The 24133-nt window shown below is 38.3% G+C and overlaps 1 protein-coding gene across 1 annotated transcript in view; it reads left to right on the top strand.

Annotated features, from left to right (window-relative positions):
* The window catches only part of AFM (afamin), a 29871-nt gene extending 8461 nt beyond the window's left edge, over positions 1-21410 (top strand). Inside the window, 9 exon segments of the mRNA XM_077142812.1 lie at positions 17063-17183; positions 17186-17250; positions 18625-18719; positions 18846-18997; positions 19122-19218; positions 20255-20321; positions 21183-21215; positions 21217-21358; positions 21361-21410. Of these exon segments, the coding sequence (XP_076998927.1) occupies positions 17063-17183; positions 17186-17250; positions 18625-18719; positions 18846-18997; positions 19122-19218; positions 20255-20321; positions 21183-21215; positions 21217-21358; positions 21361-21410 (822 nt within the window).
* The last annotated feature ends 2723 nt before the right edge of the window (positions 21411-24133 follow it).

Below are 24133 nucleotides of genomic sequence, written 5' to 3'. Positions count from 1 at the left end.
AGTAGGGGTCCAGCTCTGAAAAGACTTTTTGCTTTTTTTTTTTAATTTCTTAAATAGCTCATTAGATAGAACTACAATCACTCTCAGGCTCCAGTACTGTCCCAGCAAGGGTGAAAATAAAGCTTCTCTGAGAGACAAAGTCACTAGTCAGGTGAAAGGGCTTAAAGGGTGCGTCTTCTGCAAGAAAAGGGAGTTGGGGTCCAGTTCAAGTGAAATCCCTCCTTCAAAGAATTCAGACCCTAGGAACTGTAAAATAGAAGCAATCAAAGCCCACCTACTGCCTCACCTTTGTCTCAACCACATCCCTGGCAGGGAGAAACTGCTGAAGTTAAAGGCACCACATCATTTTAAGCTGGCAGGAAGCTGCAGGCAGAAAAGTGCCACAAGCAGGGTAGCATAGGAAAAGCACAGGGTCCAGAGACTTCATAGGAAAGCTTGACAAACTGCTGGGCTCACCCTCAGGGAAAACGCTGGCAAACTCTCTCCTGAGACATGGGCCTGTCTGGTCTGGGGAGATCTGGCAGAGGTCTGTAATAGCTGATGATACCCTCCTCAACAAACAAACAAACAAACAAACAAACAAATAAAAGCTCCATATAGGCAGAGCAAGAAACAGAAAAACAAGAACTGAAAAATTCTGATAAGTTAAACAGAACCCATGCTAGAAGACTAGAATAAGTTGAACTGAATGTCAAAGAACAGACAGAGAACAAAGCCATCCAGCAAGAAAATCCTGAGTAAAAGAGTGACAACAAGCTTCAGAATGAACTAATTAAGGAAATCAAATGCCTAGGTGCCAGAAAAAAATGATGAGTCATACTAGGAAAAGCAAAGTTAGGGCTGAGTCAAAGGAACAAACCAACACTTCAAATGAGATACAAGAGTTGAAATAAATAAGTTAGGGAGTTTGAACAGACATTCAAAATCTCACCAAAAATCAAATCAACCAGTCAAGGGAGGATATAAAGAAGACATTGGGCAAACATAATGAACTTGAAAGTTTTAAAAACCAAATTTCAGAAATTATGGGAATAATGGGCAAAGCCCAATAGAAGAGATGACAAAAATAAAGGAAACTTACAGCAATAGGTTTGAAGAGGCAGAATAAAGGATTGGTTAACTAGAGGACTGGCCATTTGAAATCTGATGCCCAAAAGAAAATATGGAAAAAGAATGGAAAAATATGAACAGGGTCTCAGAGAATTGAATGACAACATGAAGCACATTAATATCCATGTTGTGGGTGACCCAGAAGAAGAAGAGAAGGGAAATGGAGCAGAAAGACTAATGGAAGAAATAATCACTGAAAATTTCCTATCTCTTATGCAAGATATAAAATTATAGACACAAGAAGTGCCACATACCCAAAACAGAGTAGATACAAATAGTCATACTTTAAGGCACTTACCAATCAGATTGTCAAATGTGAAAGACAAAGAGAGAATTTTGAAAGAAACAAGAGAAAAGCAATCAGTGACATACAACAAAAGCCTGATAAAACTATGTGCAGATTTCCCAGCAGAAATAATGGAGGTGAGAAGGCAGTGGAATTATTTATTAAGATTCTAATATTAGAATTACAATTATTAGACCCAAGAACAAAAATAGGTTGAAAGTGAAAGGTTGAGAAAAGATATATCATGCAAACAATCAGAAAAGAGCAGGGTAGCTATACTAATATCTGACCAGTTAGACTTCAAATGTAAAACAATTAAAAGAGATAAAGAAGGACACTATGTATTATTAAATGAAATTTAAACAAAAAGTCATAACAATCATAAATATTTGTGCACCAAGCCAGAGTGCTCCAAAATACATGAGGCATCACTCACAATACTGAAGGGAGAAGTAGACACCTAGAACATAATAGTTGGAGACTTGGGTGGGCCACAGTGGCTCAGCAGGTAAGAGTGCTTGCCTGCCATGCCCAAGGACCCGGGTTTGATTACCAGTGCCTGCCCATGTTAAAACAAACAAACAAACAAACAAACAAAAATAGTTGGAGACTTCAGTGACCCACTCTCATCAATGGATAGAACATCTAGACAGAGGATCAATAAGGAAACAAATTTTGAATAATACAATAAGTGAACTAAACATAACAGACATTTACAGAACCTTACATCTCACAACAGCTGGATGCACATTTTCCTTAAGTGCTCATGGATCATTTTCAAGGACACGTCATGTGCTGGGTCACAAAGCAAATTTCAATAAAATTAAAAAAAATTGAAATCATGCAAACACTTTTTCAGATCAAATGGACTGAAGTTGGAAATCAATAACAAGCAAAGGACCAGAAAATTCACAAATATATGGAGGTTAAACAACACACTCTTAAACAACCAGTCAGTCAATGAAGAAATTACAAGAGAAATCAGTAAATATCTCAAAACAAATGAAAATGAAAACACAACATATAAAAATTTATGGAATGCAGTAAAGGCAGTGCTAAAAGGGAAATTTATTGCTTTAAAAGCCTATAGAAAAGTAGAAAGGGCAAAAATCAAGTAATTAACTGTTCACTCAGAAGAACAAGGGAAAGAACAAAAAAACTAACCCTAAAGCAAACAAAAGGAAAGAAATAAAGATAAGAGCTGAAATAAAGGAAATTGAGAATATGAAAACAATTGTGAAAAATCAACAAAACCAGATGTTGGATTCTTTGAGAAAACCCTTAAAATTGATGGAACCTTAGCTAGCTTGACAACAAAACAAAACGAAAACACACACACACACACACACACACACACAGAGGATGCAAATAGATAAAATCAGAAATGGAAGAGGAGACATAATCACTGACCCTACAGAAATAAATGAGGTAATGAGAGCATATTATGAGCAACTATATGCTAATAAACCAGACGACCTATATTAAATTAATAACTTCCTAGAAAGGCAAGAATGGCTAACATTGGCTCAAGAAGAAATAGACAACTTCAACAAACCAACACAAATAAAGAGATTGAATTAGTCTTCAAGAAGTTTCCAAAAAAGAAAAGTTCAGGACCAGATGAATTCACATTTGAATTCTACCAAGCAGTCAAGAAAGAATTAGTATCAATCCTGCTCAAATTCTTCAAAAAATTTGAAGAAGAGGGAGAGCTATCTAATTTATTCTATGAAGCCAACTTCACCCGAATACCCAAGCTAGACAAAGATACTATAAGAAATGAAAATTACAGCCCAAGCTATTCAACGAAAATAAATGCAAAAATCCTCAACAAAATTACTTGTAAATTGAATCCAGCTGTGCATTAAAAGAATTGTACATCATGACCAGGTGGGATTTATTTCAGATATGCTAGGCTGTTTCAACATAAGAAAACCAATTAATGTGATACACCACATCAACAAATTAAAGTAGAAAATTCACATGATCATCTCGATTGATGCAGAGAAGGCATTTGAAAAAATTCAGCGTCTTTTTTGAGGAGAACACTTCAAAGGATAAGAATAGAAGGGAACTTCCTCAACATGATGCAGGCAATATATGAAATATACCCACAGCTAACATCATCCTGAATGGGAAAAGATTGAAAGCTTTCCCTATATGATCAAGAACAAGACAAAGATGTCCACTGTCATCATCGTTACTCACTATTGTGTTGGAAGTTCTAGCCATAGCAATTAGACAATAAAAAGAAATAAATGGCATCCAAATTGTAAAGGAAGAAGTAAAACTTTCACTGTTGGCAGATGACATGATACTATATGTTGAAAATCCTGAAAAATCTAAGCAAAGTTACTACAACTAATAAATGAATGCATCAAAGTGGCAGGGCACAAGATCACAAAACAGTAGTGTTTCTATACACTAGTGATGAATAGCCTGATGAGGAAATTTAAAAATTCCATTTATAATAACAAGCAAAAGAATAAAAAATTTAGGAATAAATTTAAGTAAGGATACAAAAGACTGATACACAGAAAACTACAAGAAATTGATAAAGAAATCACGGAAGACCTAAATAAATGGAAGGCATACAGTATTTGTGGATTGGAAGACTAAATATAGTTAATATATCAATTCTACCCAAGTTTATTTATAGATTCAATGTAATACCAATTAACATCTAAAAAACTTATTTTGCAGAAATATAAAGAAAAACAACAAAATTTATTTGGATGGACAGTGTACCTTGAATAACTAAAAATATCTTGAGAGAGAAAAATGAAGTGAGAGGTCTCACACTACCTGACTTTAAAACATATTACAAAGCTACAACAGTCAAAACAGTATGGTACTGGTATAAAGATAGGTGACCAAAGGAATTGAATAGATTGTTCAGAAATATACCTTATTGTCTATGGACAATTGATCTTTGAAGAGGCAGCCAAGCCAATCCACTTGGGGCAGAGTAGCCTCTTCAATAAGTGGTGTTTGAAGAAGTGGATATCCATATGCAAAAGAATGAAAGAGGATCCATATCTTACACTTTATGCAAAACTTAACTCAAAATTAATCAAAGATCTAACCATCAGAACTAAGACCATAAAAATTTGGGAAGAAAATATAGGGAAATGTCTTATAAATGTTGTAATAGGAGGTGGTTTCCTAGACTTTACACCCAATGCATGAACTTTGAAAAAAAAAAAGATAAATGGGATCTCCTCAAAATTAAACACTTTAGTGCATCAAAGAACTTTGTCAGGAATGTTAAAAGGCAGCTTACACAATGGGAGACAATATTTGGAAACCACAGATCAGATATGGGTTTAGTATCCACAATATATAAAGGGATTTTTCAACTCAACAACAAAACAACCAATTAAAAAATGGGCAAAAGACACTGAACAGACACTTTGCAGAAGAGGAACTACTAATGGTTAAAACACACATGAAAAGATACTCAACTTCACTGGCTATTAGGGAAATGCAAACCAAAACCACAATGAGATATCATTTGACACCTACTAGAATGACCATTATAAAAAAAAAAAAAGCAAAGCCAGAAAACAGCAAGTGCTGAAGAGGATGTGGAGAAAGAGGTACAATTATCCACTGTTGGTGAGAATGTGAAATGGTACAATTGTTCTTGAAGGTAGTTTGGTGGTTCATAAGGAAATAAGTATAGAATTGCCATATGATCCAGAAATCTCATTACTAGGGATATGCTCAGAGGATCTGGAGGCAAGGACACAAGTGGTCTTTTACACACTAATGTTTATGGCAGTATTTCTTGGTTGCCAAGAGGTGGAAACTGCCCAAATAGCCATCAACAGAAGAATGGCTAAACAAGCTGTGGTGTATGCACATGATGGAATATTATGCAGCTATAACACAGAGTAAAGTCTTGAAGCATGTAACAACATAAATGAACCTTGAGGGCATTAAGCCAAGTGAAATTAGCCAGAAACAAAAGGACAAATGCTGTTTGTTCTCACTAATATGAACTAACATTAATGAATGAACTTTGAGTGCTAGAAATTAAGAACACAGTTGTCATGGTTAGGGACAGGTGTCAACTTGGCCAAGTTGTGGTACCTGTTCATCTGATTGGGCAAGCGCTGGCCTGTCTGTTGCAATGAGGACATTTCATAGGATTAGGTCATGATCACGTCAGCTACATCCACAGCTGATTCCATTTGTAATCAGCCAAAGGAGAGTGTCTTCTGCAATTAGTGATGCTAAATCCAATCATGGGAAGCCTTTTAAGGAGGACTCAGAGGAGACAGGTTGCATTCCTGCTTTGGCTGGTGAGCCTCTCCTGTGGAGTTCATCCAGGCCATCCATTGGAGTCATCGGCTTCGGAGCCTGCCCTGTGGATTTTGGACTCTGCATTTCTACGGTCACGTGAGGCACTTTCATGAATTTTATATTTGCAAGTGTTCCCTGTTGATTCTGTTTCTCTAGAGAACCCTAACTAATACATCTTGGTACCAGGAGTGGTTCTTAAGGAACAGAATCTTAAAAATGGGTTTTTATGAATGGTTTTCTACTCTGACTGGGCTCAGAGACACTAAGGACTCTGATTCCCGTAATCAGAATGACACTCCCAATCCATGGACTGAGTTGGCAAAGGAGATAGTCAAAATATCATCATTCGATTCTCCTAATGCTTCGCTTGTACGAAGCCAGACTCTGGGGGATAATGTTTTTGACACCTTTACAAAGTTTTGTAGAAATAAGAGTTATAGAGATGTTGGTTGGTTGTTGTTAGATACACTGTCTACATTAAAGGGTGAAAGGGATGGGCTTAAGGCTTCAAACAAGAAGCTTAAGTGCCGTCTGAAAGATGTAGAGGTTTCTATGAGTATCCTGAAGGAAAATTTTATTTCCTGTAGCCGTAGACTTGAGATCTCTGAAAATCAGACTCAGAATCTTATTGTTAGAGTAGCAACTTTACAACGTAAACTGAAATCTCAGTCTTGCATGGTGTCTGCCATTAAAGTGAGGGCATTGATTGGAAAGGAGTGGGACCCTGAAAAATGGGATGGTGACATATGGATTGATAATGATGTTGGGGGTGAGGTTGAAACCCTAGACCATGCTGAGCCTTCTTTAGATAACCCTGTAATAGTCTGCCCTGAGGACATAGCCGCCCCACTTCCAGCCTGCCTTGAGGAATTGGCCACCCAACCTCCTCCTGAAGGGATTAGCCCTAGAGTGATTAATCCTGTTTCACCAGATGAAACTGCAAATGAAAGCCCTGAAGCAAATGGCTTGGAAGATATTTCTAATTCTTTTCATGACCCACCCCCACCACCCCTCATTTCTTCTAGACCTATAACTAGACTAAAGTCCCAACAGGCCCCTAAAGGTGAGGTACAAAGTATCACACATGAGGAGGTACGTTATACTCCAAAAGAACTGTGTGAGTTTTCCAATTTATATAGACAGAAATCAGGGGAATATTTGTGGCAATGGATTTTAAGAGTGTGGGATAATGGTGGGAGGAATATAAGGCTGGATCAGGCTGAATTTATTGATATGGGCCCACTAAGCAGAGATTCTGCATTCAATGTTATAGCTAGAGCAGTTAGAAAAGGTGTTAACAGCTTGTTTGGGTGGTTGGTTGAAACATGGATCAAAAGGTGGCCAACATTACCTGAGGTTGAAATGCCAGAACTGCCCTGGTATAATGTAGATGAGGGGATCCAGAGGCTTAGAGAGATTGGGATGTTAGAGTGGATTTATCATGCAAAGCCTGCTCTTACACCCCAGGAATGTCCAGAAGATGCACCTTTTACCAGAACAGTGAGAAATAAGTTTGTGAGACTAGCACCATCATCCCTCAAGAGCTCTGTGGTTGCACTTCTCTGTAGGTCAGATATTACTGTAGGAACTGCTGTCACTGAGCTGGAATCCTTAAACACAATGGGGATGACAGGATCCCGAGTTGGCAGAAGCCAGGTGGCAGCACTTAATCACCAAAGACAGGGTAGACACGGCTATTATAATAGACAACAAACTCAAAGGAGGCATCAAAATTATATGACACGCAGAGATTTGTGGCATTGGCTAGTAAATCATGGGGTGCCTAGAAATACAATAGAAGGGCAGCCTACTAAATTCTTGTTGGAGCTGTATAAACAAAAGAGTTCTAGGTCAAATGAACAGAAGTCTAACCTGAATTACAAAAACACAGAGTCACGGCCCCTTAATCAATTTCCAGACTTGAAACAGTTTACAGACCCTGAGCCCCTTGAATGAAGGGGAGGCCAGGTCCCTATGGGGAAGAAACCTGTTACACTGCCACAAATTTATATCATTGACCTTCCTCTAAGTCTTCCCCAAGGAGACCGACGGCCTTTTACCAGGGTAACTGTGCATTGGGAAAAAGGAAATGATCAGATATTTGGGGGATTATTAGACGCTGGTTCAGAAGTGACATTAATTCCAGGGGACCCAAAACGTCACTCTGGACCACCAGTCAGAGTGGGGGCTTATGGAGGCCAGGTGATCAATGGAGTTTTAGCTCAGGTCCGTCTCACAGTGGGTCCAGTGGGCCCCCGGACCCATCCTGTAGTTATTTCCCCAGTTCCAGAATGTATAATTGGCATAGACATACTGAGCAACTGGCAGAATCCCCACGTTGGTTCTCTAACTTGTGCAGTGAGGGCTATTATGGTGGGAAAGGCCAAGTGGAAGCCACTAGAACTGCCCCTACCAAGCAAAATAGTAAATCAAAAGCAATACCATATTCCTGGAGGGATTGCAGAGATTACTGCCACTCTTAAGGACTTGAAAGACGCAGGGGTGGTGATTCCCACCACATCCCCATTCAACTCTCCTATTTGGCCTGTGCAGAAAACAGATGGGTCTTGGAGAATGACAGTGGATTATTGTAAACTCAACCAGGTGGTAACTCCAATTGCAGCTGCTGTTCCAGATGTAGTATCATTGCTTGAGCAAATCAATACATCCCCTGGTACCTGGTATGCAGCTATTGATCTAGCAAATGCTTTTTTCTCAATAGCTATTAGTAAGGACCACCAGAAACAGTTTGCTTTCAGCTGGCAAGGTCAGCAATATACTTTCACTGTCATACCTCAGGGGTATATCAACTCTCCAGCCCTATGTCATAATCTTGTTCGCAGAGACCTTGATCGTTTCTGCCTCCCACAAGACATCACACTGGTCCATTATATTGATGATATCATGTTTATTGCACCTAGTGAGCAAGAAGAAGCAACTACTCTAGATTTACTGGTAAGGCATTTGCGTGTCAGAGGATGGGAGATAAATCCAACAAAAATACAGGGGCCTTCCACCTCAGTAAAATTTCTAGGTGTCCAGTGGTGTGGGGCATGTCGAGATATCCCTTCTAAGGTGAAGGATAAATTGCTGCATCTGGCCCCTCCCACAACCAAAAAAGAAGCACAACGCCTAGTTGGTCTTTTTGGATTTTGGCGACAACATATTTCTCATTTGGGTGTGCTACTCCGGCCCATTTATCGAGTGACCAGAAAAGCTGCTAATTTTGAGTGGGGACCTGAACAAGAGGAGGCTCTGTGACAGGTCCAGGCTGCTGTACAAGCTGTTCTGCCACTTGGGCCATATGATCCAGCAGATCCAATGGTGCTGGAAGTGTCAGTGGCAAATAGAGATGCGGTCTGGAGCCTTTGGCAGGCCCCAGTAGGAGAATCACAATGCAGACCCTTAGGATTTTGGAGCAAAGCCTTACCATCTGCTGCAGATAACTACTCTCCTTTTGAGAAACAGCTTTTGGCCTGCTACTGGGCCTTAGTAGAGACTGAATGCTTAACCATGGGCCACCAAGTTACCATGAGACCTGAGTTGCCTATCATGAGTTGGGTGTTGTCTGACCCACCAAGCCATAAAGTTGGGCGTGCATAGCAGCACTCTATTGTAAAGTGGAAATGGTATATATGAAATAGAGCCAGAGCAGGTCCTGAAGGCACAAGTAAGTTACATGAAGAAGTGGCACAGATGCCCATGGTTTCCACTCCTGCTGCCACATTACCTTCTCTTTCCCAGACCAGAGCTATGGCCTCTTGGGGAGTTCCTTACAGTGAATTGACTGAGGAAGAGAAAACTCGGGCCTGGTTTACAGATGGTTCAGCACGATATGCAGGTACCACCCGAAAGTGGACAGTTGCAGCATTACAACCCCTTTCTGGGGTGTCCTTGAAGGACAGTGGTGAGGGGAAATCCTCCCAGTGGGCAGAACTTTGAGCAGTGCACCTGGTTGTTCATTTTGCTTGGAAGGAAAACTGGCCAGAGGTGCGTTTGTATACTGACTCATGGGCTGTTGCTAATGGTTTGGCTGGATGGTCAGGGACTTGGAAAGACCATAATTGGAAAATTGGTGACAAAGAGGTCTGGGGAAGAAGTATGTGGATAGACCTTTCTGAGTGGGCTAAAAACATGAAGATATTTGTGTCCCATGTGAATGCACAGCAGAGGGTGACTTCAGCAGAGGAAGATTTTAATAATCAAGTGGATAAGATGACCCGTTCTATGGATACCAGTCAGCCTCTTTCCCCAGCAACTCCTGTTATTGCCCAATGGGCTCATGAACAAAGTGGTCATGGTGGTAGGGATGGAGGTTATGCATGGGCTCAGCAACATGGACTTCCACTCACCAAAGCAGACCTGGCTACAGCCACTGCTGAGTGCCCAATCTGCCAGCAGCAGAGACCCACACTCAGCCCCCGATATGGCACCATTCCCCGAGGTGACCAGCCAGCTACATGGTGGCAGGTTGATTACATTGGACCACTCCCTTCATGGAAGGGGCAGCGATTTGTTCTAACTGGAATAGACACATACTCTGGATATGGGTTTGCTTTCTCTGCATGCAATGCTTCTGCCAAAACTACTATCCGTGGGCTTACAGAATGCCTTATCCATCGTCATGGTATTCCACATAGCATTGCTTCGGATCAAGGAACACACTTCACAGCAAATGAAGTGCGGGAATGGGCACATGCTCATGGAATTCTCTGGTCTTACCATGTTCCCCATCATCCAGAAGCAGTTGGATTGATAGAACAGTAGAATGGCCTTTTGAAAACTCAATTATGGTGCCAACTAGGTGGCAAAAACTTGAAAGGCTGGGGTAATGTTCTCCAGGAAGCTGTGTATGCTCTGAATCAGCGTCCGCTGTATGGTGCTGTTTCTCCCATAGCCAGGATCCATGGGTCCAGGAACCAAGGGGTGGAAATGGGTGTGGTGCCACTCACTATTACTCCTAGTGATCCACTAGGAAAATTTTTGCTTCCTGTCCCTGCTACCCTGAGTTCTGCTGGTCTACAGGTTTTAGTTCCAAAACGGGGTGTGCTTTCTCCAGGAGAAACAACAGTGATACCACTGAACTGGAAGTTAAGATTGCCACCTGGCCACTTTGGGCTACTTATGCCTCTGGATCAACACACCAAGAAGGGGATTACATTATTGTCTGGGGTAATTGACCCTGACTATCAGAAGGAAGTAGGACTGCAACTACATAATGGAGGTAAAGAAGAGTTTTCTTGGAATATAGGAGATCCCCTGGGGCGTCTATTAGTACTACCCTGCCCTGTGATCAAAATCAATGGAAAAGTGCAACAACACAATCCAGGCAGGATCACTAATGGCTCTGAGACTTCAGGAATGAAGGTTTGGGTCACCCCACCAGGCAAAGAACCACGGCCAGCTGAAGTGCTTGCTGAGGGGAAAGGGAACATGGAATGGGTAGTGGAAGAAGGTAGTGATAAATATGAACTTCGACCACATGATCAGTTACAGAAACAAGGACTGTAATGCTGTTTTCTTTGTGTTATACTATTTAAGTTGTAAGATATCAAGTTTAAGAATGAATGTTGCCCAAGGATTTGCACGCTATTCTGGAGAGATTTAATGTGTTTCCAGTTATATGCAGGACAGTTGAGTATTGTCAGGAAAAAGAAAAAATGTGTGCTTATTTGTTTTCATTTGGAAATTAAGTATGGTCTAAGGTGATATATATATATATATATATATATATATATGTGCCAAGTTGACAAGGGGTGGACTGTCATGGTTAGGGACAGGTGTCAACTTGGCCAAGTTATGGTAGCTGTTCATCTGATTGGGCAAGCGCTGGCCTGTCTGTTGCAATGAGGACATTTCATAGGATTAGGTCATGATCACGTCAGCTACATCCACAGCTGATTCCATTTGTAATCAGCCAAAGGGGAGTGTCTTCTGCAATTATTAATGCTAAATCCAATCATGGGAAGCCTTTTAAGGAGGACTCAGAGGAGACAGGTTGCATTCCTGCTTTGGCTGGTGAGCCTCTTCTGTGGAGTTCATCCAGGCCATCCATTGGAGTCATCGGCTTCGGAGCCTGCCCTGTGGATTTTGGACTCTGCGTTTCTACGGTCACGTGAGACACTTTCATAAATTTTATATTTGCAAGTGTTCCCTGTTGATTCTGTTTCTCTAGAGAACCCTAACTAATACAACAGTTTGTCAGGAGATAGAAATAGGGTAGGTGCTGAGGGAATACAGATTGTGCAACTGGATTGAGTATGAAAATTCAGAATTGGATAGCACAACACTACCTGACTGTAGCACAAACATTTAAGTACACTGAATGTAAGCATGATTGAGGGAGAAGGGCTGCTGGGCATTTATGAAAACAGAAGGAAATATAGAGGATAAAGATTGAGATGGTGTAATTTAGGAATGTCTAGAGTAGACAATAAAGGTGATTAGATGTACAAATATAAAAACATCTTTTTGCATGAGGTAGAACAAATGAATGTCATCATTCCAAGATGTTGAAAAAGAATGGTATAGAAGAAAAAGTACAATCAATGCAAACTAGGATCTACAGTCAGCAGTAATATTGTAATATGGTTCCACTGAATGTAACAAAGGCATTCTGCCAAAGCTAAATGTCAATAGGTAGGGGGAATGGAGGAGGGGTCTGGTTCTTTGTGGAAGAAAAGGAGATGTTTTCATATACATTATGGTGTTGAATGCATATCTCTTACTTAGGTTGGCTTGCATAATGTGTAGATAAAACTGTTTAAATGAACACAGAGAAAAAGTGCTAGAGAAAATGTGGAGAAAGAGATGTACTTATTCATTGTCATCAGGGAAACAGAGGTACAGCCCCTTGGAGGGCAGTGTGATGGTTCCGCAGGAGGCTAGCGGTGGGTTGCCATAAGATCCTGAAACCCCTTTGGTCAGTATATACCTCAAGGAACCAAGAGTGGGGACATGAATGAACATTTGCACACTGGTGTTTATGGTGGCATTATTCATGATTCACAAAGTGTGGAGGTGGCCTAAGGGTACAACGACTGAGGGAAGGAAGGGAGAACCATGATATTATGTGCAACAGGCTACCAAGAAGGTTGCAAGAAGAAATGAAGTTGTGAGGCATGCAACTAGGTGAATGAATCTTAAGAACTGCCTGTTGAATGAAATTTCAGAAACAAAAAGTCAAATATTATCACGCCTCAATCATATGGACTAGCTATAATATACCTACTTGGGGAATTGAAGTTGAGAGCATGGGTTATCAGGTTGGGGCTTCTTGTAAAAGATCTAGAGTGTAAGCTCTTACAGAAGTCGCATATATTCATGAGTTGTAATTGCTATTTCTAAATTACAAGATACTGAGCTCTTTGTATATAACCTGGTCATTCCTTCCCAGAAACTTCTGTATTTATGTGACCCCTGAGACTCAGAGTTAGAGCTCTGAAGCTATGAAAGTCAGCACTACCCCGTACAGGTACTGTTTAAAAAGTTGAAAAAGGGATCAGACTTCAACTAGAAATATGAATGAAGCGGATCCCAATAGGACCAAGGTAAATAAGAATACAGAGCAAAGGATGATATCGTCCATATTTTAAAACTTCAACTACTGTGTGAGATCAAAAGGAGAAATGTTTGTTTGGTGAAAAATTTATATTTTGGGTAGTGCATTACTTAATTTAACTTGTATGGTCAGTGTAGTTGAATATGGAATCTTGAATAGGGTGTGAGAATTTATTGGTTTGTCCAGATTAGTGTGATGCCCCAATATATCCCAGAGTAATTTGGGCAGAGAATAAAGAAGTATTTTCAAAGTTTCTTTGGGGAACTGGAGAGAAAAGAGGAAATATTCAATTTCTCCAACTGGAAAATTCCTGATATTCTTGCAAGCAGTGGGGTCAACCAATTTAGTAGGCTGAGCCCTTGATCTTGGGGTTTGACCCTATGAAATTTATTCCTGCAAAGGATGGGCTAAACCTACTTATATTTTTGCTTAAGAGTCACCCCATAGAACCTCTTTTGTTGCTCAGATGTGACCTCTCTCACTAAACCATTTTACCGCCCTCCCCCCAACATGGGACATGAATTCCAGAAATGTAAATCTCCCTGACAACATGGGACAGAACTCCTGGGATTCACTGGGACATGGCATCATGGGACTGTGAAAGCCTTCTTGACCAATAGGGAGAAGAGAGAAATGAGATAAAATAAAGTTTCAGTGGCTGAGAGATTTCAAAAAGAGTTGAGAGATTATTCTGATGGTTTTCCTTATGCATTATATGGATATCCCTTTTTAGCTTATGGTGTATTGGAGTGGCTGGAGGGAGGTATATGAAGCCATTCAGCCGTGTTCCAGTAGCCTTGATTCTTGAAGATGGTTGTAGAATGATACAACTTTTACAATGTGACTGTTTGATTGTGTAAACCTTGTGTCTGATGCTCCTTTTGTCCAGCATATGGACAGATAAGTAAAAAATATATATGGACAAAAACTAAATAAATAATAGGGGGGATAAGTGGTAAAATAAATTGGGTAGATTAAAATACTGGTAGTCAACTAGAGGGAGGAGTAAGGGGTATGGGGGTATGGGATGTATGAGCTTTTTCTTTTTTCTTTTTATTTCTTTTTCTGGAGTGATGCAAATGTTCTAAAAATAATCATGGTGATTGCTATACAACTATGTGATGATATTGTGAGCCATTGATCACACACCATGTATGGACTGTATGTGTGTGAAGATTTCTCAATAAAAAATGTTTTAAAAACCCAATTAAATCAGAATATTAAAAAATGGTTAAGTGAACTTTTTGTTTAATACATGGGAGTTTTTCAGATTACTCAGCAGAAAGTAGTTTGTATGGCTAAATGTCCTGGAATAAAATTTCAAGCATTTAAAATTTTTGAAAATCCAACTTAGAACAGTTTGAAATTTTCTATTATATCATAAATTCTTTTACAGGTTGCTAAATTTTAATAATAAAGCTCAGGGAATGATTTGTTACCTATATATATATATAAATATATATATATTTATATATTTTGCATGGGTAGGCACCAGGAATCGAACCTGCGTCTCTGACATGGCAGGTGAGAACTCTGCCTGCTGAGCCACTGTGGCCCTCCCGCAACCACTGTATTTTTAAAAGCTGCTTTCTTTGACTATTTTCAGGCTATTTAGGAACACTCATTTCCAAATAAGTAGAAATGTTAATTACAAATAACTTTTACTCTATTTTTTAAAGTGATTCTCTGAGGATCTATACTCATAAATATGTTGTTGGCCTATTTTCTGGTTTGCTAGCTGCAAGAATACAATATACCAGAAACAGAACAGCTTTTAAAAAGGGGAATTTATTAAGTTGCAAGTTCACAGTTTAAAGGCCATGAAAATGTCCCAACTAAAGCAAGGCTGTAAAAATGTTCAATCTAAGGCATCCTGGGAAAGATACCTTGGTTAGAGGGCCAATGACATTCAGTGTTTCTCTCTCAACTGGAAAGGCACATGGTGAACATGGCAGTATCTGCTGGCTTTCTCTCCTGGCTTTTTGTTTCATGAAGCTTCCCTGGGGGCATTTTCCTTCTGCATCTCCAAAGGTCTCTGCCTGCTTGGGCTCTGTAGCTCTTTCCAAAATGGCTCCATTTTAAAGGGCTCCTGTAAGCAACCCCACCTTGAATGGGTAGCGACACACCTGCATGGAAATCATCTAATCAAAAGTTACCACCCAGCAATTGGGTGAGTCACATTTCCATGATAATTTAGAAACTCCCACCCAGAAATACTGAATGAGGATTAAAGGGAGTGGCTTTTCTGGGTTTTCAAACCAGCGCAGCCTAGTTTAAGGTGTTCATGCATTTAGAGGTAACACAATTTCATTTAAATATGTTCTGACTTCTTAGTCGAAATTAGATTGCATATTTAGTAGCTTTTAGCAAGACAGTTTTGACTTACAGTGAAACAGAATGTTAAATAACTTGAACTTTAAGATATTGAGATATGTCCATTTTTATTTCAAGTAGTGGAAAACAGATGTCTCTAATTTTGACCTTAAATGCATCCAATTAAAGCAATCTCACTGTATATTTATTTATTATTGCTTGATTGTTTATGGGAATGCAGGTTTTATAATATTAAATATAACATCTAAATTAGAATATAATTGAAGATTCTCTATGATGTTTGAAGGTATGAGTAAGGGACATTACTATGTCCCAAATATTCTTTCAGTTAATGACCTTATGGAGAAAAAAAATAATTGAATTGTAGTTCCATTCAAAACAGAAGTGAATTCTGGAGAATAAGATATACTTTGCTTAGAATGCTAATTGCCGTAGGTGAAAGGTGTATGTGTTTGTAAAAGTTGTCTCTCTTTTTATATGTGGGTTGTAGGAGACATGGTGCCTAATTTATATTCCATTTCTTACCTCATCTCTGAGCTTCATCTTATTTTTCACCCTCAACATTCACCAGTCTGATGAGAAGGGTATTCCAGGCTGGAGGAACAACTTGTGAAAATTCAGGGAGGCTGGAAATAGCCTGGTGTGTTGATAAAGCTCAACATAGTTCAAGAGACAGCAGGATGAATGTATGTCAAGAGCTCAGGCTAGACAGGGGGTGAGGGGCCAGATCAGCTTTAAATAATTATCAAACTAATGTGTCAATAAGATAATTTCACCTTCTCCCTAATTGCCACAAATTTATGCGAAGGTCAGGATGAAGTGTAGACAGTGATAGAATAAGGTTTTCTATTTTGTACATTATTTGATAATTTGAACAGCTTCAAATTAATCATAGACAAAGGAAACTGATACAAGTAGTGAATAGTTCCTCTTCATCTGATAGTTTCTGTAGTGTTGTTCATTTGTTTACCATTCTTTCATCTGTTTATCAAATATTTGAGTGCCTACTGTGTGCTTGGCGATGTAGTTTCAGGTTACTAGAGAGGAAACCCAAGATTATATATACCAGAATAGATTGTTTTTGGTAGCTCCCATCAAAGGTACATATAGACTGTTATGGGAAAGAATCAATAGTCAGAATATAGTATGTCAATATTTCAGTGGAGTAGGGATAAATTATTCAAAATATTAATACTCAACAATGAATGTGAATTTATAATAGAGCCTATTTTCCATGATTATATAACCTTAAATTCTGAGAAGTAAAGCTTGCATTAATGTGACACTCAATGTGCATTATGTGAATACAAAATTTAAATAAATGATATATCAACTTAACTGATGAATGCTTCTAGATGTTATGCTCATCGTTGGTTTTGCATGCAACCATTCTATTTTGAAGAAAAACTCAGCCTTGAAGGAATTTAGAAAATAAAGTTATTCTGCATTCTTATTTTGTACAGAACAAAGTTATGAGCCATGTTTATTTGAAAGAGGATTCCATCCCTGGCAGAATCAAGGAGTGTTGTGAGAAGAAAATAACGGAACATGGTGAATGCATGATTTACTCAAATAAAGATGAGAGATCAAAGACTCATCTCTAAGTGAAGCAAAATTTACTGACAGCAAAGATGTGTGTCAAGAATGAGATGCTGATAAAGACTAATTGGCTATGTAACACAGCTCTGTATTGAAATGTATAAGGCAAAACAGAGAGAAATGTGTGAGATTTTCCTGTTTGCTAAACTGGCTAATTCAAACCCTCCCTTACCCTCAACACTAATCCCCAACACTATCCTCAGCTTGGATTGGAAAACTGAGGTGCAAATGAGTGAAGTGATTCATCCAAGGTCACAGCTAAAAATTGGCAGAGTGAGGATTTTATCCCAGGAGTTCTAGCTTACGAAGCTACAGGCTTAATAATCACATTATGTTATCCTGCTTAGAGGCAAAGGCACCGTGTTGAGTCCTGGTTGGGTGGCTGGGACAAGTTAACCTTTACGTACTTCATTTCATCATACATGCAGGGTTTCTAACAGACGCCACTAAAGAGTTTTCATTAAAGAATAAGGTAAGACAACATCTTTTTTTTTTTAAACTGCATCTTGAATGAATCCCTGTTTGAGGCTTAGCTAACTGGGTAGGTAGTTTCTACACTCAATGAGAAGGGAAGTATTAATGAAGAAGCATTTTTTTTGTTGTTGGAAAGATAGTATGTTCATGTCTAAGTGCACTGACTCTAAGTTCTGAAAAGTAAACAGTTGGGTATAATAGGGGGCAATTTTATATGTGGAACTGGAATTCTAGAAGGAGATTTGAGTTGAAGCTATAAGCTATAACAGCTGATGTTTATTGAATACTTTGTAGATTCTAAGTGATCCTTATATACAAACCAACTTAATTTCAAAACAACCTTCTGAGATTAGTTTTCTTTTACTATACCTGTTTTACAAGTGAGAAAACCAAATCACAGAGAGGTTAAATAACTTACTCCAAATTCACACAGCTGATACAGGGCAGAGCCATAGTTCAAATGCAAGCAGACTGGTTCCAGAGTCCTGCTATTTTAATCACTATGCTATTACTTCTAATGAATCACAGATATTAAGTAAAATCAAACTAAACATGAAGATAGATGTAAGACACTTCACTTGCACCAGACACATAGTAAGTTGCTTGTTAAATGGAAATGATTTTAATGAGCACCATCATTTTCTTCGTTACCATATTCCTCATCATCACTATTATACCATACATAGTGCCTGAAGCCGTAGGGAGAAACAACTGAGCAACAATGAGTATGTTGGGTCAAAAGCAGAGTTTTAAGTGTAATCTTTTTCAACATGAACATTTAAGGCAAGACCTCAGTGGACAACTTGACCCATGGCAGACTTCCAGGGGTTTTTGTTTGCAATATTTTGGGGATGTCTCTGAAGTGTAACTTTTTTTCTGGGAAAAGGGTCCATGATGTATCAAGTTTGAAAAGGATTCCTCAATTTCTGAAGGTTAAGAACCACTCCTTTAGGGTATGGGAATATATTCCACAAATGGGCCCAAGAAGGCAGATGGTGAAAATGGAGATGCTGCATCAGGAAAATCAAGATTTACTGAGTGTCAAAGGTTGGGGAAAAAAGGGCTAAAAAAGGTTCTCTGGATTTGTAATAATTTTATAGCTATTACTCTCACAAAACACAAAAGAGTCATTTAAATTTATTTTGATGACTTGGTAAGATTATTTTTGTGAAGAAGTCTTTACAGTACCTTAGCACAGTACCTTAGCACCTTAGCACAGCTAAGGTCTACACCAGAGCTTTAAAGAATTGCTGGAGTGTATGAGAATCTCCCGGAAGATTGCTGCAACACAGAAAACCCTCAAAATTGTCACAGTCATGCAATAGGTTTCATTGTTGTAGTTTCAGAAAAATTTTTTAAAACTGATATCAAAGTTTTACTCCAGGCTAAGGGGGGGGGAGTATTTTAGATAGAATGTTCATAAACATGTTTGTTCTTAGTTTTAGAAAGACAAGATTAATAAGAAAATTTCAGTTGAGAAAAGCATCAAGATAGTACAAGAGTATGAACATTTCCCAAATTTGGGGAAGGATAACTTGAAATACCAGTAAGTTGTTTACATAGGTACATTAAACTTGTGACTAGGATAAAATAAGAATCTCATTTAATATTAAAAAATTAAGCTTAGTCTTTCAGTCATAGCCAATTTATAAACTTTGGGAGGGTATAAAATACAAGCTCAAGTTAAGAATGCACACTGATCTCATAATGTCACATTAATTCTTTACCAAAAATAGGCTGGAAATTGGAAAATTGCAGAATTCTGAACAAATTGTTTTTCTAATGCTTTAGTTTCTGTTTGGAATTCTCTTTCTCACTTTTAATTGCAGCCAATTCTCCCTACTACATTTTGAGAGTTATAGTTTTCTTCTCTGAGGAAGAGAGAATTTGTTCAGTTTTTAAGTCCATCTTAATAGTTTATAGAAATAACTATAGATTTGCTTAAGACTTTAATATTTAATTTTTAGTACTCATGCATGTATTGATGAATAATATGTAGTTTATTCTGAATTTTCTTAATCAGTGATCATGCTCACACGGTGTTTGTTGAAGCCAAACATCTCCAAATTAAAACAAAAAAGACAGCTTAAGAAAGTGATTTCACTGTTTCTGCAATCTGGCTATTAGCTGAGACTTCAAACAGCCATTAAAGAGTTTTGTTTCATTCATCTCAGATTATCCTTTTCCAACATGTATATATTAAATTCTTCCTTTATATATATATATATATATATATATATATATATATATATATATATATATATATATATATATTAACTATGCAAAGGATTTTGAGCAAGATTTTACAGACTAGCCAAGGAGACTTAAATTAACAGATAAAATAGGAGAGGCAAATCTGAAGCTTCTGAGATTGTCATGAAATTAGAGAAGAGAAAAGTGTCAGGTTTTAGGAAAATGGTGAATAAAAAGACATTTCTCTACCATTTTAATAACAGAGCCTAGGGCCACGTTGGATTTGCATTAGCTGTGCCTAAGCTTAAAGGGTCTGGGTTTTAAGTGCTAGACAAGGGAAATCAGTTATCTTCTTCTGTTCAGAACCAAATGGACAAATGTTCTTTCAGCTACCTTATCCAACTCATAAAGGCAGTCCCCCAGATCTCTTTAGAAGAAATGACCTTTCTCAGCAAGGTGACAGCTTTGTCCAATGCTGCACTTTGCCTGCATTGATACTTTGGTGAGTACGGCTTGCATAAGTGATTATCCTTAAAAAAAAAAGAGGATATTTTCACTCACTGATTTATAGGGATTATCTATATCTTCCCATCTTTCTCTCCCTCTTCTTCTCTTCATTGTTCCTAATATCATCAAGCAAAGAATGTCAAGTTTGCCTTTTGGCTTCCTAGGGTTTGACATAGGGACAAAAGAGATTTGAAAAAATATGTCTTAAATATTTTCTTAGGGCTTTCTAAATCCTCTTTCTCACTTCTTGTTTATAGTAGAAGAGTTTGTTAGGGCATAGGAATCCATCGTAATCACAACACTGTTTAGGATGATATTGGAAATGTAATTATAAGTGAACATAAATTCCCTCTTTTCCCCCACCAGTTCAGTAAGAGAATTCCTGTTTCCAACCTAATCAAGGGTTGAGTTGGGATGGAGAGTACCCAGGAAGGAGTAAGCTCAAGAACCATAGTGTTCAATTGCCACTTTCAGTTGACAGTTTGCCGCTCTCTATTCACAGTTACAAGTTGGTATACAAATTATAAGAAATTAACCCATAAGCATTTAAATTGATATAGCTTTAATTATTGTCATAATACTATGTAGGATTCCAACTTTACATTTCTTTTTACACAGTATAGTGTAATGAATGTATGACTTTTTTTCTGAGTAAAGCTAACAGTGTTCTTGAAACAACCTAACTATTCATCTAGTTAGATTAGAATAGTTAGAATAATTAGTTAGAACAATTTGTAATTCATCTAACCATTATTTTAAAACTAAAGTCAAGTTTCTAAACTATTTGAGTTCCAACTTTCACTGCCATAGGTAGATTTAGTTCTTGGAAAATTATGAGGCATTTACAAAAAATAGAACCATCAACCCTGTTGTGGATCACTATTGTAAATCAAACTTTGTTTTCAGAAGGCACAGCTTTGAGATTTTGAAAGCCGATAAGACACACATGTCTCCAATGATCTTTCAAAGTTTATTTACCTTTCATGCAAACTGTGTCAGGCTCAAAATTTGGAGCTCCAGAGAAAGAAAGATAGGTAAAATACTCTTTTGTATCCCATTCATCTTTTTCTTCAGTATTGGTGAGAAGATTTATTGTAATGGATTTTGTGCTTTTGTTGTCACAACTCTTTCTTTTCATCAAATTGTCCAGTCTCTTCAACTCAGAAAAATGCCAGAGCATATTTATTGCCATTGTTTATGATTAAAACATAGCTTTACTTCTCCTTTGTTAGAGACTTGTAGGCCCAATAGACTGTGATTTGGGAAGGCAAGTTAAGAAGCCAGCAAAAAGGCAGGTTCATAGTGAATTAGATTTTCCTGGAAGAATGACATAGGTTTTTGCCTTGAGAATCTCAATGTCTGAAAAAAGGAGACGCCCAAAAGGAACAGAATTTTTACCTTTGTTCTCTAAGGTAATGCTATAATTGACAAGAAATAAGAACTATTTTTTAGATTTAGGCAGCATTTTAACCAAATAGAGTGAAAACAGCATTTATCTACCGAAGAAAGGGGATGGAGTTGTTTGGGGAATAAATCTTCTGGAAAGATAAAATGTAGTCATATATTCTACCATAGTGGGTATCATAAAGACTTAATATATGTTCACATTTTTATACTATTTTGCCTGTGATTACATAAATCTCCAAAAATAAAGCTACCATGAAATCCCATAACTTTAACAGGAAAGCATCAGGGGACCTTTTCAAAAGTGGAATATTTTAACTATTTATACTCACCAAATAGAGACCCTAGGACATAATTCTGTGACAAATATATTGAGGCAAGGCACTTCAGAAGGAAATTGTCAATTGCTTCTATTTTAACAACATCTTTGTTCTACAGATTTCTTTTCAACTCAGTGAGGCCGAAATGTCAACACTCAGGTGAGTATCAGCGGTAATTGCCTATAGATTTCAGAAATGCAGTAGAGAAATGCTGCAAAGTGTAGGGTCCAGAAGCTGCTTTAATGAAATGTTAGATATATTTCTTTTCCACTGAAATTCAATTGGTAGTCCTGGTCAAAGGAAAAACAGAATTCCTCATGGAACCCTTCTTCCACACTTCAATGTCTACAATATCTATGTTTGAGAGGAAAGTTACAACACAAATAATATCCTGATATCACTCTGACAGTCTTTTGGCACTATCTCCTTGGTGGCAACACAGTGTTTGAATGATATCAAAAGAACTTGGGTTCTAATCCCAACAATTTTAGTCATGTAACTTGACCTGAACTGCAGTTCACTATGTGTAAATGAAGAAGGTTTATTAGTCAGGGTTCTCTAAAGAAACAAAACCAACAGGAGAGATCTGTAAATATGAGATTTATGAAGGTGTCTCATGCAACTATGGGAATGGAAGAGTCCAAATTCTGTAGGGCAGATGTGAAGCTGGCAGCCCCAATGAAGGGTCTGAATAAACTCTACAGGAGAGGCTTGAAAGCTGAAGAAATAGTGAAGAAAATCTCTCTTCTTCCTTAAAAGCCTTGAACAAATTGGATTATCTCTTTTGGGGGAGACGAGCCTTAGTTGATCACAGATGTAATCAGCCACAGTTGCAATCAACTGACTGATGATTTAATGCACCAGCTTTCTGGTTTATCATCCGGCCATGAAATCTCCTTGCAGCAATGGTCAGGCCAATGCTAGCCTGACCACACAACAGGGCATCATCACTTGGCTAAGTTGACACCAGAACCTAACCATCACAGTCCAACCCTTGTCAATGTGGCAGCTATACACATCACCTTGAAACACACTTAATTTCCAAAATAGAACACAATAACAAACATATTTTTCACCTAACAATACTCACCTGTCCTGCATACAATCAGAAACATATTACATCTCTCCAAAACAGGGTGTAAATTCTTAGGTAACATCCACTCTTAAATTTCATATCTTATGACTTAAATACTATAACACATGAAGAATACAACTTATGTCATAGGATAACAGGAAAAAAGATATTTGCCTATGTACAAATGCAGACATAAGAAAACAGGGAGAAAATATTCATTCAATCACAGTCCTCATTTCTGTAACTGATCATGTGGTCATAGTTTATATTTACAACTACCTTCTTCTCCTACACATTCTATGTTTCCTTTACCCTCAGCAAGCACTTCAGCTGGCCATAGTTCTTTGCCAGTTTCCTTCCTGAAGTTTCTGAGCCCTTGGTAGTTCTGCCTGAATTGGATTGTTGCAGTTTTCCATTGATTTTAATCACAGGGCATGGTAGTACCAACAGATGCCCGAAGAGATCTCCTGTATTCAGGAAAACTCTTGCTTACCTCCATTGTGTAGTTGCAGTCCTATTCCCCCTTGATAGTCAGGATCAATCACCCCAGACAGAACAGTAATCCCTTTTCATGCCTGTTAATTCAGATGCATGAGAAGCCCAAAGTGGCCAGGTGGCACTCTTAACTTTCAGTTTAATGGCATCATTGTTGTACCTCCTTTTGGAATTAAGACCTGTAGACCAGCAGAGTTTAGGTTTCAGAGACAAGAAGCAAAAATTTTTCTAGTGGATCACTAGGGATGATAGTGAGTGGTGCCACTCACACCTCCACCCCTCGATTCTTGGACCCGTGAATCCTGGCTATGGGAGAAACAGCACCATAGAGTAGATGCTGATTCAGAGTATACACAGCCTCCTGGAGAACATTGCATTGGCCCCACAAAGTATTGCCACCTAGTTAGCACTATAATTGGGTCTTCAAAAGGCCAATCTATTATTCTATCAACCCAGCTGCATCTGGA

Source organism: Tamandua tetradactyla, chromosome 24 (assembly GCF_023851605.1).
Source record: "Tamandua tetradactyla isolate mTamTet1 chromosome 24, mTamTet1.pri, whole genome shotgun sequence".
NCBI classification, from domain to species: Eukaryota; Metazoa; Chordata; class Mammalia; order Pilosa; family Myrmecophagidae; genus Tamandua; species Tamandua tetradactyla.
Note: the sequence above shows the minus strand (reverse complement) of the source record. Positions and strands in the feature narration are given on the sequence as shown.